Source organism: Thermobia domestica, chromosome 10 (genome assembly GCF_964235325.1).
Source record: "Thermobia domestica chromosome 10, izTheDome1.hap1.1, whole genome shotgun sequence".
In the NCBI taxonomy this organism is placed as follows: Eukaryota; Metazoa; Arthropoda; class Insecta; order Zygentoma; family Lepismatidae; genus Thermobia; species Thermobia domestica.
This window is the reverse complement of record NC_137463.1, coordinates 194,635,805-194,651,735: the sequence shown is the minus strand read 5'-3', so window position 1 is coordinate 194,651,735 and position 15,931 is coordinate 194,635,805. Positions and strand designations below refer to the sequence as shown.

The 15,931-nt window shown below is 35.1% G+C and overlaps 1 protein-coding gene across 2 annotated transcripts; it reads right to left on the bottom strand.

The window, feature by feature from the left end:
- Positions 1–2,759: 2,759 nt before the first annotated feature.
- On the bottom strand, positions 2,760–15,122 carry LOC145662136 (uncharacterized). 2 transcript variants are annotated; one of them, XM_081727470.1, is made up of 3 exons: positions 14,927–15,122; positions 9,547–10,075; positions 2,760–3,008 (listed from the first exon to the last, which is right to left on the bottom strand). In XM_081727470.1, the coding sequence occupies exons 1-3, from the start codon at positions 14,936–14,938 to the stop codon at positions 2,917–2,919; spliced, it is 633 nt and encodes a 210-aa protein (XP_081583596.1). In that variant the 5' UTR covers positions 14,939–15,122; the 3' UTR covers positions 2,760–2,916. The 2 variants fall into 2 exon arrangements, with proteins under 2 accessions (XP_081583596.1, XP_081583595.1); XM_081727469.1 differs by lacking the exon at positions 14,927–15,122 and adding an exon at positions 12,510–12,760.
- Positions 15,123–15,931: the final 809 nt, after the last annotated feature.

The window sequence follows — 15,931 nt, the reverse complement described above, 5'->3', positions numbered from 1 at the left end:
CGTAGTTTCATCTCGTCTCGATTCTCGAAAAAAAAATTTGTCTTGATTCTTGAAAACATTTTAACGTCTCGTTTCGTTTCGCACATATAAGTACAAATTTTATGCTTTAATTTTTTAAACGTCCCAACTCGCTATACATAAGTATCAGAACTTTAAAAAGAATGCCTTTGTCCATCCGTCCATCTATGTGTCGAAAGGTATCAGAGCAAAAACGGTATGAAATATTGAGACGCGGATGTTTGAAATCGATTGATTCTGCCAACAATACTTTCTATCTCCTTCGGTAACTCTCTATTCAAATCTTCGGTAGCTCAAATTAGCAATATCCGATTTTAACATTTACCGTCATAGCAGATAGCGACATTTTTTTAAAAGGAATTTGTATCTCAATACAACGTAACATGGATATTGCACTATACCAAATCCGAAAGTGGTTCAAATTTAATATTATTTCCCGGTTTCAATACTGATTTTCACAGAGCATGAACGGGAAGAGATATGGAAACGCGGTTTTTCGTCATTTGTTCACTTTCCCAAAAAATAAATTCTGCCTTCTCTATTAACCCTTTATTAAACCGAGAATGGCTTAAATTTACGCTTTCGGGTTTCAATTTAATCACCATAGAACACAAATGGTAAATATATCAGGACAAGTGTTTTCAGCAAGAGAACGTACCATCAGAATCTGAAACACTTTATGAAGACCAGAAGTAGGTGAAATTTACTACTATTTCCTGTTCCAATATTTATATCCATAGAGCAAAATGGTAACAGGTATCTAGATGCGGTCTTTTACAATGGATTCATCTTCCTAACAGTAAGTGCTATCGCCTCTCTTAATCCTCTATTAAATCCAACCTTTATCGCCATCAAACAAAAACAGTAAGGCAAAGCGAGTAATGGCTTTTTGATATCGATTCAGCATCTGAGGACCTGGTTCTATCTTTGATTTTATCAGTTTATTACAACCAGTCCTTAATAGATGTACTACTTGAAGTTTGAGTATCAAATTCTCATTGTTTGCAAATCTACTAGGGATGGCCACAAAGTTTCGATTCCGGCGAAACCGGTTCCGCGAGGAACCGGTTCTCTGAGATCCGGTTTTCAGAACCGGTTCCAGACATGGATCCGAAGAACCGGTTCTAGACCTGGATCCGTAGAACCGGTTCCAGACCTGGATCCGTAGAACCGGTTCCAGACCTGGATCCGTGGAACCGGTTCTGGACATCCCTAAAATCTACTGTTGTTTTACACTGTGAAACGAAACTCAATTGTTTCTTAAGTTGATCTACAAGTTGTCAGAATACTTCCGCGTTACAAGAGGTCCACGAAGGGTGTGATATAAAAATATTAAAGTCATTTTATTTTATTATTGGAGTATACTGTGTAATAACAAAAATGTCTTTAAACGTTAATAAATGTTATTCAATATATTTCTTATGTCACTCTATCAATTTATAGGCTTCTTTTTGTACTATAAATCATGTAACACTAATTGTAAGACATTATTTGAGAGCTGGGTGAACTAGTGTTGCCTTATGGGCAGGGGTAAAAGTGGACCGGGAAAGGTAGGGGGACGCATGATGTTACGTCACGCCGTCTCCCGTATCTATCTTTGCTCATTGTATTTTGTTAGGAAGTTGGGGACGTCATAGATATATTTTTGGAAGTGGGGTAACTTCGTCCTCCGCTTTACCCCCTTTTACCGCTGTTCATCGGCAACATCTTTTGGAATGGGTTCACCGTCTCAAGAATAGGTTTCACATCTACCTTTGTCTCTCAATTAATCTACTACCATTTTGGGTATTTTTATATTTTGCTCCATCAAATTCGCTAAAAAAATATAGTGATATACAGCTTTTCTATACGGATTTACTGATCTAAATATAGGTTTCATCTCTACCCTGTATCCTTCAGTTCATAACTGTAATGGTAGCAAATAATGATTTCCGATTTCAACGCAAGATTCGTTTCCCAGTGGGAGCTCAGGTGCTATATAGAGTCATTATATAAACTAAAAAGTTTCACTATTATAATAAATATTATTTACATTAATAATATCAAACAAGTGTGACTCATATAGAATCATGTACTCCTTATAAAATGCTGTTAATTGTTTGTGAAGTCTGGTTAAATCAAAACAGTCTCAGGTTTTAGACTAAGCTTCTTTTTGAATTTATTCCAAAATGTAAAATTTTGATGTATTCTTATTTTTCTTGTACTTTAATATGTTCATTCCTATTTTATTCGAATTATTTTCTAAACAATTCTTTACTAATTTATTAATCAGTTTAATATCCTTTGTTGTATTTGATATTAAGTGTAAAAATTGTCAAATAATATTTATGTATTTCTATTATATATATATATATATATATATATATATATATATATATATATATATATATATATATATATATATATATATATATATATATAATGTTAATCAAATTTACTTTTAAGGTTGTGCTCATATAGACCGCGTTTCTTTACAGCTAGCCAATCATATTACGTCTTTCTCAATTTGGTAGTTGTACTGGCAGGTTAAAGGAATCAACAAAGAAGTCGTATTCAGAGTAGTTTCTGGAATTAAAACCGTTTCTGGCCCCTTCTATAGCATTAATTTGGCAGCAGTGCGCAGCAAACAACTCTGTATTTTGTTCGGCAAATGACTCGAGTTAAATCTCGCGAACATTACCACAACTGGAGACTGTGTAATATAAATACAATAAATAATAAAATTTATATTTTAATAATAGTTTAACGTAAATATTTATTATTTCAATAATGAATTTTACATGTATGTAAAGCAAAATCACAAATGTAATGGAGCAAATAGACCACTGGACTAGTAGCACTGAAGATTGTTGTCCCTGATGTTCCTTTTGTGTATATACTGTATATTTTATTCAGGTTTTATCCATTGTAGCCAACTGGTAGCTTGGAGACGTAAGCACCAGTATGTTTGTGTACTGGTGGGGCGTAAGCGACAGGCTGCTTAGAATATGCTGAAACAAAAAAAGAATACGTACAATATAAAAGAATAATTACCTACATAATTTACTGTCAAATTAAATATTTTTTAGTTAACGCTTTGAAATATGAACCCTCATCTTCCACTTCCAGAACATATACAGGGTGTCTCAAAAGTCCCCTGAAATAGGGTAACTCTGTTATTAACAGAGCTACAACAAAATATAAGAGGACAAACCGTCTCCAAATATGACGTTTTCAATCTAAAGTGAAGTAATTTTTTAAATCGGACGAGCCATTTCGACTGCAGACTCTTTATGCGCCCAATGTTAAATAAAAATGAAACGTTGCCATTTACCTAGATCTACAACATAAGTGAATGAATTTACCGACTGTTATGCTAAAGTGTCGATGGCAAGCCCCCATTCCAAATATGCCCTCATTCACCATACTCTTACAAAATTTGTCCACCTTCCGTCCCGTCCTTCCCTTCCCCAGCACCAGGGAAATGGCAACGTTGCATTTTCATTTAACATTCGGCGCATAAAAAGTATACACCCCAAATGACTAGTCCGATTTTAAAAAATCCTGCGCTTTAGATTGAAAACATTATATTTGGAGACTGTTTCCCCTCTTACATTTTGTTGTACCTCTGATAACAGAATTACCCTGTCAGAGGACTTTTGAGACACCCTGTATAATAGGTTTGTTATTCTTTTTACATGTTAAATTGAATAAAACTCAACATATACAGTGAAATTATGTAGAAAAAGTGTTGTTTAATACATATCTGTGAACAAAGCTTAATTTACAGTCACTAGATTTTAGCGAACGTAGATGTGTAATGTAACTGATGTTTAGCTTCAAGCCTAAGAAATAACAAATTATCTTCTCTTTATGTGAGAGAAAGTGAACTTTAAAGACGAGATGTGTTTTCTCCGCTTTTGTAGATCCTTTTCGAAACGTTTCTACCTAAGGAAGTTAATTGTTTTAGAAGTTAAGAATTATTTCATGTACAGAATCGTTTGAAACAACACTTAAAGATCAGAAGCATTTAAATTTTTGGAGGCCTCTACAAAATTAATAACGTAAGTTGAATAATACAAATCCATAGCAAGTATCTTATTGAAGAATACTGTTATCATAATATCACATATTTCGAATTAATAAGAACGAAGTTACAAGGATTGAAAATTCGAGTTTTTTTCAATAGGTTTTATTTTTAAAAAAAACAGACAATAAATGTCACATCCAATCTCGTTATTGACCACTTAAAAATCATAATAACGTTTACAGCAATTTGATATCTCAAGTCGTTTTGACTATATGATACACAGCAGTGTTCATAGGTTTCCTTGAGAAAATTTCCCTCGAATGACACAAAAATTTCCCGCTTTTTCTTATCAAATTTTCCCTAGTTTGTTAAATGTCCAATTTCTATGACAGGAGTTATGTAATAAGATACATTTAGCTATATTAAAGGAAGTGCCAACCACATTTGCTTCATTCATTCGTTTTTTGCTTATATTTTTTTAAAACAGAAAATACAAATATAGCCAACCAACAATGAGTGCGAAGTATGCTACTTCGGACACACAATACACAAACTATTCCTATTGTGTTGGTTGATGTCTGAAGAACAAAGAAAAATTTAAGCAAACATTTATTGATCAATCAGTCAGATAGAGAATTTCCCTGGATTTTCAAGTTTTATCGAAAAATTCCTCTCTTTTTTTCCTATTTGGTAAATTTACTTAGGAAATTACCCTAGATTAGGGAAATTTCCCTCGAACTACGAACACTGATACACAATCGTCAAGGTTGCAACACTAATTAAAGTTACGTAATTGGTATATTTTTTTGTAATTTTAACTATATTATAGCAACAATGATTTTTTTTAATTTCCTACAAATACGTCATTTTAAGTACCGTAGTCTCTGTCCATTTTTTTCATATCTGCCCATTTTTTTCTGTAACTGTTTAAAGTATTACTGAAAACGGCATTATGATCCTTAGATCTTCAGAAAATCATCTATGTAATTAGATGTGATAATTATTAAAGTCTTTATCAAAATAAACCCCTCTCGGAAAAAATAAACTTATCAGTTCCTTGTTACTTCCTTCCTATTTATTCGATACATACGTCGTATCATATCATAGCACTTGACACTAACGTGCTTTTGATGTGCGTTGTACTGTCCGCCTCACTTGCGTTACTATTAATGTAGCAGGCATTGTGGTATTGTAACGTTCTTAGTTTGTAATGCTTACTAATGAACATGGTATTGTAAGTTTTTAACATGTGAATTTAAAATATGTAATAGCCTTACGCATTGGCAGAAAAAAAGGAAAATTTATGTTGAGTCGGAAACACTGCTAATCTCGTAGTATTGCAGAGTATATATGTGTGACAATTCCTCTCAGTCAATATTTTCATAGTACAGTATTTTATTGTTTTCAATCTATTAGTTTAAAAGTTACAAGGGATTTTAAACATAAATGGAAGCCTTCAACTATGAGCATGGAAAATAACAAAGAAAATTAAGTGACAGTAAGTAGAACTTGAAAGTATAGCCAAACTTGGGAAATGAAGAGATTGTGGAAGTACTTAAAAATGGGAAAAGATTATTAAAATATTATTTGAAAGCAAGTTGCGTTACAATTAATGTGGTTAGGGTATACGGTAGGTGATAAATTAGGGAGTGAGAGAAGAAGATTTGTCTAGATGAATAATATTGAACAGGTCGATTTTTACTGCATACGAAGATATTAGAAGAGAGAAGTTGTAGATTACGGCACAACAATCACTGCAGCGATTGAAGCATACATAAATGGCAGAATTCGTTACCAACTTAGCATATGAAAGAACCATTAGAACACGTAAACAATGCAAGTGAATAGCATTTAGACAGTACACACAAAGTAAAAATAAAGTCCTTCCGAGGACTCAAAGATTTACCATTCGCTATTCTGAAACGCCTAGATACTACCGACGGTAAAACATCTATTTCTTTCCTCCCCATCTATGACCAACATAGTACTTTTTTTGCTATCGCTGGCAATACTAGATAGTACCTACCGAGTAGAAACGCTATTCGTCATCCAAGAATGCAACTTGTACTTCAGTGAAATAGAGAAAGAACGAAAAACAATGAGATTACGCCCATGATGTTGGAGTTATCTTTTGTTGAATACATTAAGGCATCAAATGGGTATCATGAGAATGATTGGAGAGAGTAGAACATGAAGGGAAAAGTTGTGCCTTATTCGAATTTGAATATCAAAAATAGATATCGACAAATTATACCAATCTTCGTCCATATGTCAAAATATCAACCAGTAAAATTTTCGATAGCTTCTTTCGGTTGCGTTTGTAGGAGGCAGTGAGATCGGATTGAATACTTTTTCTTTGTCCTGGCAGAGAAAGCTGAGCACAGAACTAAAAGCAACCTGCCAAAATCGCGCCAAGTGACTTTCTAATGAAGAACTTTGTCATAAGAGACATTACAGGAAATATGATAGAAGGAGAGAGAGAGAGAGAGAGAGAGAGGCTACAATTTATGGATGGGTATTAAATAGACGAACAGGTATGCTTAGAACAGTGGCGTATGGAAACTTCACAGTTTGCGGCATAAGACCTGTCAGTAATTGTAGAATACGTATGATGATGATATACGGGAAAAGTCAATAAATTTTGTATGAAGTAAGATGAAGTATTACTCTAAAGCTACATTTGTACCAATTTATCATTACTACGCATCTATCTATTAACACCACACATCTATCATTATCACACATATCAAACATCACATATCACACACGTTATCACATTATCATACATATCACATATCTATTATTATCATTACATCTATCTATCATTACTATACATCTATTATATATCATTACTACACATCTAAACATGTATGTAGCTCTCGAGAATCATTTACAAAATTGCCAACTACTGGACACTTTTGATCTGTCCCATAGTTAAATGACAATTATTCTATCGCTTTTTGTATTGTTACAAAGATTAAAACCAAGTAAAATTTTCAATGTATATCTATACATAATCTAGGCGCAATTGCTTTTAAGTCACTTATCCAGTGAGATGTGGTCTTAGAAGGGCACATATAAAATTAAAAATTGCTACTGAGAACAGTGTTATCAGCAACATTTGAAACAATCCTACAAATAAATCTCTACTGAAAGTATCAAATAAATTACGCCCTGAACAGTTTTTTGTTCCTCTTTCTTTTTATGTGTGTAGAAATTGCCCATAATTGCATCATACACTGGATATCTACGTTTCCGTCGTTTAAAAGGAACAATTGAAGCAATTGCTATAGTTCAATATACAGTACAATGAAGGAACTGTTAAGTTCACTTCATCAAATTTTGATTTTCTTTATTGTATTTAGGATATCCACAAAAATTCCAAAAGTAATACTAGTAGAAACAATCTGCTCCGGAACGATTCAGCTTTCAAAATGAGATGGACACAGTTTTCACCAAATTTTCTTCTTCTTCTTTTTCCTCAAATGGTATTAAAAGCTTTAAGAGCCGACGGAGCAAATATGTTTAAGCAAGAAATGGTTACATTGAACATTCGTGTACCTTTATTTCTAAAATGAAGTGTCTTGAAACCATCCTCCTCATTTCATTTTACACAATCATTCAAGTTAAACTTTAGAAAGAGGGTTGAAACTTGAACCTCAAGATCCTAATTCAGTTGCCGATCAGTATAACATATTAACTGCTAAGTTACCCAAACTGCAGTTATTTTTGGTTATCTACATATATATATATAAAATTGAAAATCACTATGTTTGTGACTCTAAATCTCCTAAACCGCTCGACCGATCTCGATCAAATTTGTAACATGGATGAGGTTCGAGGCTGGGCTGGTTTTAGGCTATTCACTTTGATGGTAGAACTGAGGGGCGGGGGAGGGAGTATTAAAAATAAATAAAACTTAATAACTCCTGAACCACTCGACCGATCTTGATCAAATTTTCTACATAGATGAGGTTCAGGCCTGGGATCGCTTTTATGATTTAAATTTGACGGAGCAACGTAGGGGAGGAGAAGGAGGGGGAGATACATAAAAATCAATTTTTATAAGACCAAGGTTACTATTTTTGTAACTTAATAACTCTTGAACTATATGACCGATCTCAATCAATGTTCAAGATACATGAGGTTCGGATCTGGAAACATTTTTGTAAATTCATTTTAACGGTAAATCCTAGATGAGGGGGAGGTGAGGGGACGTATAACTAATAAAACTTAATAACTTTTGAACCACACAACCAATTTCAATCAAATTTTCAATATATACGAGGATCGGACCTTGGGTGTTTTTTATCGTTTCACTTTGACGAGCCAACCTAGGGGAGGGGGAGAGGGAAGATATATGTTAAAAAATTAAAATGACTGCCTTTGTGACTTCATCACTCTTGAACCACTCGACCGATTCCAATGAAATATTCGACATACATGAGTTTCGCGACAGGGATTACTTTAGGCTATTCACTTTGACGAGGTAACGTAGGGTAAGGGAAGGGGGAGAGAAATTTAAAAATGATCAAAAATGACTGATATTAATGTTGGATCCATAGTTTTTGTGGTCGATGAGAGAAACAGTGACACTTCTGATGCTGTTTCAATCCAAACCCAGCCCTGATAGTTGGGGAGGGGAGGGTACAAGGAGAGGAGGGGATAAACATTTAAAAATGATCGAAAATGACTAATATTAGTGTCGAATCCATAGTGTCAGGAGTAGCTGAGATTGAAAGTGACGATTCTGATGCCGTGTGCCGCAGGAAGGAGGAGGGGGAAGGGGGAGCTATATATAAAAATAGTCGAAAATGACCAATATTAGTGTCTAATCCATGATTTCCGGGATCATTCAGATGAACAGTGACATTTTCAATCCGATTTAAATCCAAAATCAGCCCCACCACTTGGGAAAGGGTAGAAAGAGATATATAAAAATGATCGAAAATGGCCACTATCAAAGTCGAATTCATAGTTTTCTAGGTCTCTTAGATGAACAGTGATACTTTCGATCCCGTTTAGATTCAAATTCAACTCCGCAACTTGGGGGAAGGGGAGGAAAAAATCGAAAATGACCGATATTAGTGCTGAATCCACATTTTTTGGGTTCGCTGAGATGAACGATGATACTTTCGATGCCATGGCCCTCAACATGGGGAAAGGGGGGGGGCAATATATATATATATATAATGATGGAAAATAACCAATATTAGTGTCGAATCCATGATTTTCGGGATCACCGAGATGTTCAATGATCTTTCCGATGCTGTTTAAATCGATGCCATTAAAAACGAAAGCAGCATATTTCACTGGTACTAAACACATGTGATATGGAGTTGTGCATTTACATTTTCATTTCAATCCAGCGAAGCGTATAATATATGCTAGTATTAACAATATCTCAATCATTTTAAATACACTTATCTAAATACTAAACATTTTAGAATAATATTTGAATTTTGAAAGATAGTGACTTATGGGTCTTTTTTTATTAGAAAAATAAAAAAGTTACTTACCTAAGCCTGGTTGAGCTGGGAAAGGTATGGGACCGACATTCTTTCCAGCATAGGCATAAGGAACAGGATAACCATGTGGACTCCTGTAAGGATGTGGGAAATGATATCCTGGATAATATCCTGGGAATCCAAATGGAAATCCATACCCATAAAGATAAGGATGATAATGTCCGAAACCATATGGCAGGCCATGTCCAAGATATGGCCCATAGCCTGGATGTCCATAACCAGGTTTGTACCCGTGAACATGGGAGTATCCATAGATGTGATGAGGATGTCCGTAAGCATAGTATGGGGCTGCAGGTAAGCCAACTCCAATTGGATGATTGAACCCATAACCATATCCTGGATACGCATGGAGAAATCCGTGTGTTCCAGATGCTTCCAGCTTTTCCTTTTTCTCTTCTATCTTGTAGTTTTTATCTTCTTCTTTTTCACTACTTCCTTCATTCTCTACTTCTTTGCTTGCATCACACGACGCAAAGGGTAATAAGAACATCGAGAGGATGAGAAGAAACTGTAACATGTCCTTCAAAGAAAAAGAAAGAAAGAAACAGAATAAATAAAATCTGAATGGTGGCTACTCTTAAATTAAACCTCGCTTGTATTATAGCCTACAGAGTACAAAGATTAGAAAAACATATTTAATCTGGGTTGAACAAACGAGTTTAATTTGACTGACGTTTTGTTGAGACCTTAATTTCCCCCACTTTATTTCAGATTGATTGTTTCGAATTGCAGTTAAATTTATTTCATTTCAAATAGCTTTCAGACTGCTTCACAAAGCGGGATCAACAAACAGAATTCCGTGCCTGGACTGGGATTTGAATTTGGGATGAAGCATATCAAAGACAACTGAAATTTCAATCGGCTACTAGGTTTGATTCGAGAATTATCCTTACTGATAATTCGTTTTCCCAAAATAGTTCTAACAAAATGCTTGTTGGCAAAGGCAATTTAAGTTTGATCAAATTAATGTTGATTCTAAAATTCAATGATTTTATTTTTATACCAATATGTTTAATCAATGATAGAGTTATATTCAACAAAATTATATATTCAAAACATATATTTTGTTATAGGCTGCGGTTTGATTCCTGGTAGGAGCTCATGTGGTTCGGATCCGACGCTAACTGAAAGTCAATCAATCAATCAGAATGTACATTTCAATGATGTATACATTTCAGTTTTACGTCCCATGTGTATGCCCTATAAACAAAGTAGAAGGACGATTTAAAAAAAGTATATGATTTTGATTGTCAGGTTCAACTTCAGTCAGATGGTCCTTTTCAACAGCAAGACCATATGAGACATGGACTTATAGCTTAACATGGAATCCGCGGGGGATCAAACCTGGGTATTCCACACCAAAAAAGAAGAAGAATGACAGGGATTAGCATAATGATAATAATATTGGAGGAAACAGGACAATCTCGAGGAAACCCATGGGCACGGTATTGTCCACCTTCGAGACTCCGCACCAGAAGTGAGCACTCTACTGCTGAGTCATCATAGCCCCACATTTTCCTTGAAAAATAGTCTAAGTTAGACCATTCGTGAATTAAAGTAACAATAAAGTTACGTTGAAAAATAGCCTAAGTTAGACCATTCGCCAATTAAAGTAACAATAAAGTTACGTATGTTCAAGTATTTCCTTGTTGGTGGCTACATTCGAACAAACGTACTACGTCTGAAAGCCTCGTCCTTAGGCTACAGAATGCACTATTAAAAGTTTCAGTTATATAATTAGGGAAAGTACAGTTGACGTTTATATTAAATCATGTTCTGTAAATGGTAAGAAAATTGTGAATTTCTGAGGTAGAATGAGATTTTCTTAAAAGAATTTCATGCTTACTTTGTTATATATAGCCAAGATTCTTATAGGATATATTGGTGAGGTACCAAGGTTTATTTTAAGATAGTTTGCCTATGTCTGGTAGCAGTTTATCCAACTACAGAAAATTTTAATTCCCGATTTTTAGGTGAAAATTTCGGAAAATATCCCTTTTTCTATTCTATTATTTCCCTCTTGCTTGCTGCATTGGAACAAACATACCACTATCTGAAAGTCTCCTCTCTGGCTTACAGAATGCACTATAAAAAGTTTCAGTAGGATAATTAGAGAAGCTGTAGATTACTGTTGATTTTTGCTTCTGAGTCGTAAAAAGAGTCAAAATTTCATGTGTATGATGACAGAGAATTTTTTTCTTTCTCTCTTTGTATAGCAGCCAGCGTTTTCAGGTTTTCACAGTACCTTTTATGGCTTACTTTTAAATCACAAATGTATAACTTAATTCCTTGTGTCTATAACCAGAGTCCAAATTATCATGGGGTTGATCAAATTTCGATAGACCCCAAAGAAACTGTCAAGCATCCTTGCCGAGGATGGTTGTTTTTCCCCCAAACAATGTTTAGTGACAGAAATTAGTCTATTGTCAAATTCCACTGATTTTTGTCCTTGCATGAAATTTTACTTTGGTAGGTATTACCAAATGAAAGATGCAAACTATTCACTTTTGAGGCCTTTCAGTTTAACGTACCACGATTAGGCCTATGCCCTTTAGGCTAAGGGAGACGCTGATTAAAACAAGTTAATGATGATAGAATAATTTGTTGAATAAGAATGTGCGAGGAAACTGGAGTACACCAAGAAAACTCACGAACATGATGTTCATCACAAACTTAGATCCTTGGCAGGGGATCAAACCAGGAACCCCATGTACTAAACAGGGGCGGATCCAGGACGAACTTCTGGGGGGGCGGTGCGTTGTAATACTACTACTTAGAACTACTTTTAAAGAGCTTCAAACTCTGGGATGGCTTTTATTTATATATAAAATTTAAAAGAAAAACCTTCCCGATCCCCCCCCTCATGGATCCGCCACTGGTACCAAAGGGAAGCGCTCTACTACTGAGTCGCCGTGTACTATTCATTTTTGCCTTCTAATTTTATTTATACTTACATCTTCCACAATATACACATTCCTTTCCTTTGTCTTCACCATCGCCCAGTTTAAGTATTTTATTGTGCTTACAGATGCCAATCTTCATACCTATTATTACATCATTGAAGATAAAATTGGATGAATACGTTATACTAACTACCTATAACAAATGGTATAAAAATGCATATATGGATTTTCAAATCACTTGCACTGTACGTACGCAATGTAAGATACAGGACTTTCAACCCTATTCTCAAATACAAACAGAAATGTAAAATGTGAGTATCACAGGAAATATATTTTATTTGATTTGTTATTGTTGCTAACTTGATTGATTTAATACATTTCTTATTTGTATTGTTGCAAGATAAACATAATGGTGTGTGTGTGTGTGTGTTGGGGAAATGGGGAAGAAATGCGTAATTACCATCAGGGACGCAGTGTCCATTATGACTACAAGACTAAGCTTATCCAAATATTTATATACCAGCCTCAAATAATGTTTATAGACATTGATACGGTACAATGAATTTTATTAAAATTGATTTATTTTATAATGCCTGTTTAAACATGAAGCGAGTACTAATAGATTTTGAAGTAGAGCTCCTGAAACATCGCATTTCAGGCTAATTTCTGCTAGCCTTTAGAATTTCTCATGGAATCAAGTAGGGTAGGCGGCAACAGCCAATCATCTATCGCTCTCAGCAGAGGAATACGCAAATTCAACACGGTGCAACGAAAGTGGACGAATGCTGACGAACGAAGCTAACTAGGATTAATTAGCCCATGGTAGAACTATCATGGATTATCACAACACAAAATTTTAATTTTAGTTTGCAGCAATCGGCCTAGCAAATATAATTGCTTGTACTTTTTGCGTCGCGATCAGCAAATTTGGCGAGAACCAATACGGAAGCAGGCCCCAGGTGAAGCATATTTAAAAAAAAAAAATCCATCTAAAAATAGCTATTTACGTAAAAGCATACACTAGGACAATTGATTGTTCGCTTCTACACTACTGCTTTGTATTAATACGCTGATGTGTGTTGTTGTGGGTGAAGTGGTGAAGTTTACGTGTATGGTTTGGAGAATTTATACTTAAATATAGGCAGGGGTAAAAATGGATCTGAAAAAGTAGGGGGACAATAGGTAGCGCATGACATCCCGCTGTCCCCCTGCCTATCTTTGCCCATTGTAATTTTCTTGAGTTGAGTTTGAGTTTAATGTCCCGTTCAGAAGCGAGGCTATATGAGACGTGGACCTACTGATTAACGTGGAATCCGAACCACATGAGCTCCCGGCGGGTATCGAACCCAGGTCACCCTCGCCAAAGGTGCATACGCTAACCGCTTAGCCACGAAGGAGCTCTGTAATTTTTTTTTAGGAACTGGAGGAACGCCGTACTTATTTTTTGGAAGTGGGGGTCGGCGTCCTCCCGCATTCTCCCGCACTTTTATACCGAATATAGGTTTATATCCGTTGTTCCTGTTTCTTTAAAATAGTGATAGAGAGTAGTTTGTCAGTTTTGTGTGATATGCGTATAGTAGGTGTGTATTTCACCCGTTTCGCAATAGAGAAAAAACGTTGAAACAAATAATAAGCGACCCATTTCATCTCTCTTTCCTTGTGAAAAAAGATGAAAAACAAGTAAGACATTTCCAATCTAAGTGAGAAGACTGTATTTAACTGAAAAAAAAAATCAGAGAAATTGGTACTAAATGCAGTACACTTAACACTCATACTTGTATATACATACACAGTGGCGTATTTACGGTTTTGTTTCGGGTAGTGTTTTGCTAACTTTACTCCTGGGAATGTGAAAATTCTGCAAGATATTTCATTTATTTTAAAATAGTAAATAAAATTTCGGGAAGGGGGCTTAAACCCGGAATCCACCCTTAAATACGCCACTGTATATACATACAACATAGGGCCTACAACTGAAAAGTTTCGTGCGGCTTACAGTGATTGCAAAGGGACTGGGCCCCTTCTAGTCAGCCCCTAGCTATGGGTCTAATTTCTTCTTCTTCTTCTCGTTCACCTCTACTATAGGTTGGTGGGCAACATGGAAATCTTAAAACTTCTCTTACCCTTGAGAGAGCTGTACCCATTTCTAAACTTAACGCTACGTTACTGATTATCATTTTGAATTATTGTACCTTCAGATTTCATGTTTGTTCTCATATTATCCCCCCCCCCACACACACACAAACACACATTAATTTTCTAATTCGACATACGGATAGTGTAAGGGCCTTTGACGCAGTTGGGATCCTACGTTAAGTTTAAAGTTCATGTCTTATATAGCTTCGATTCTGCGCGCCACACTCAACTCTAAATCAACCAACAAATGTTTAAGTATATGGCTAAAACTGTATGAATTATTTAAGGCTTGATCTGTGCAACGCAGTAAAACTACTGAAAAAGTATCTTACCTTAAAGTCCATGATCAAAAGAATTACAATATGTTATTAAAAACGGTCCCACTGAGAAACTAGCGGCAAGTTGAAGCTTTTTGTCATTTTTATACGACATAACAAAGTGTTGTCACGGTGATGTAGTTTCGGAAGGAAAGAGATGGAATTCTTAACGTCTTTGATGCGTTTTCGTTTCCTGACAAAATGAAGTGGATGGACAGGGCACGTGGATTGAGAAACAGCGGATGTCACTGTCACTTTCAAACAAAAGTCATCAAGGGAAAAAAAAAGAAGATAAGAAAAAGATATGAAATAAGACAAACCTTTGCAAAAGAGGAATGACAAAATAAATTGTTTTAAAACAAAGTACACTTTCTGTACTTTTAGTTAAGCAAGAGTTTGTTGCATGTTGGAATAATTGTGTTAAGAATTGATCCACCCACTTTGTCTTAATTTATTGGGTTTGTCCCAACTACGCCTAATATTCCAGGCCTTTACAAAGTTTATATCTAAACTGATACTGTTAAAATTATTCGAATCACTAATATTGCAATATTTTATTCGAAAAATTGAATAACAAATTTTATTCGAGTAATCAAATATTAGAATAGTCCATCATTCGAGTATTTGAATAAATGAAATATTTGAATTTTAACATCACAAATCAAAAACATGTCTTAAACACTAATTCAGTATTCCATCTCCTTATACTAAACGTTACTAGGTAGTTACTACTTAAACATTCTAAGGTCTGGTCAATCTTTGATGAGAAAGAAAGTATTTTTTAAAAGAAATGCAAGTCAAACATGTCGCAAATGCACGTAATAAAATGAGAGTCGTGGCTCTAGGGTCCTGTCTGTAAGTGATCGATAAGAAAAAAAGGGGGAAATGAAATCTTTTAGTTTAACGTCCCACAATTATGCCCTTTATGCTAAGGGAGACGGATTATTAAGGGAAGTGAATAATGATGGAAGAATTGGTGGAATGAGAATGAGAATGTGGGAGGAAACAAGAATATCCTGA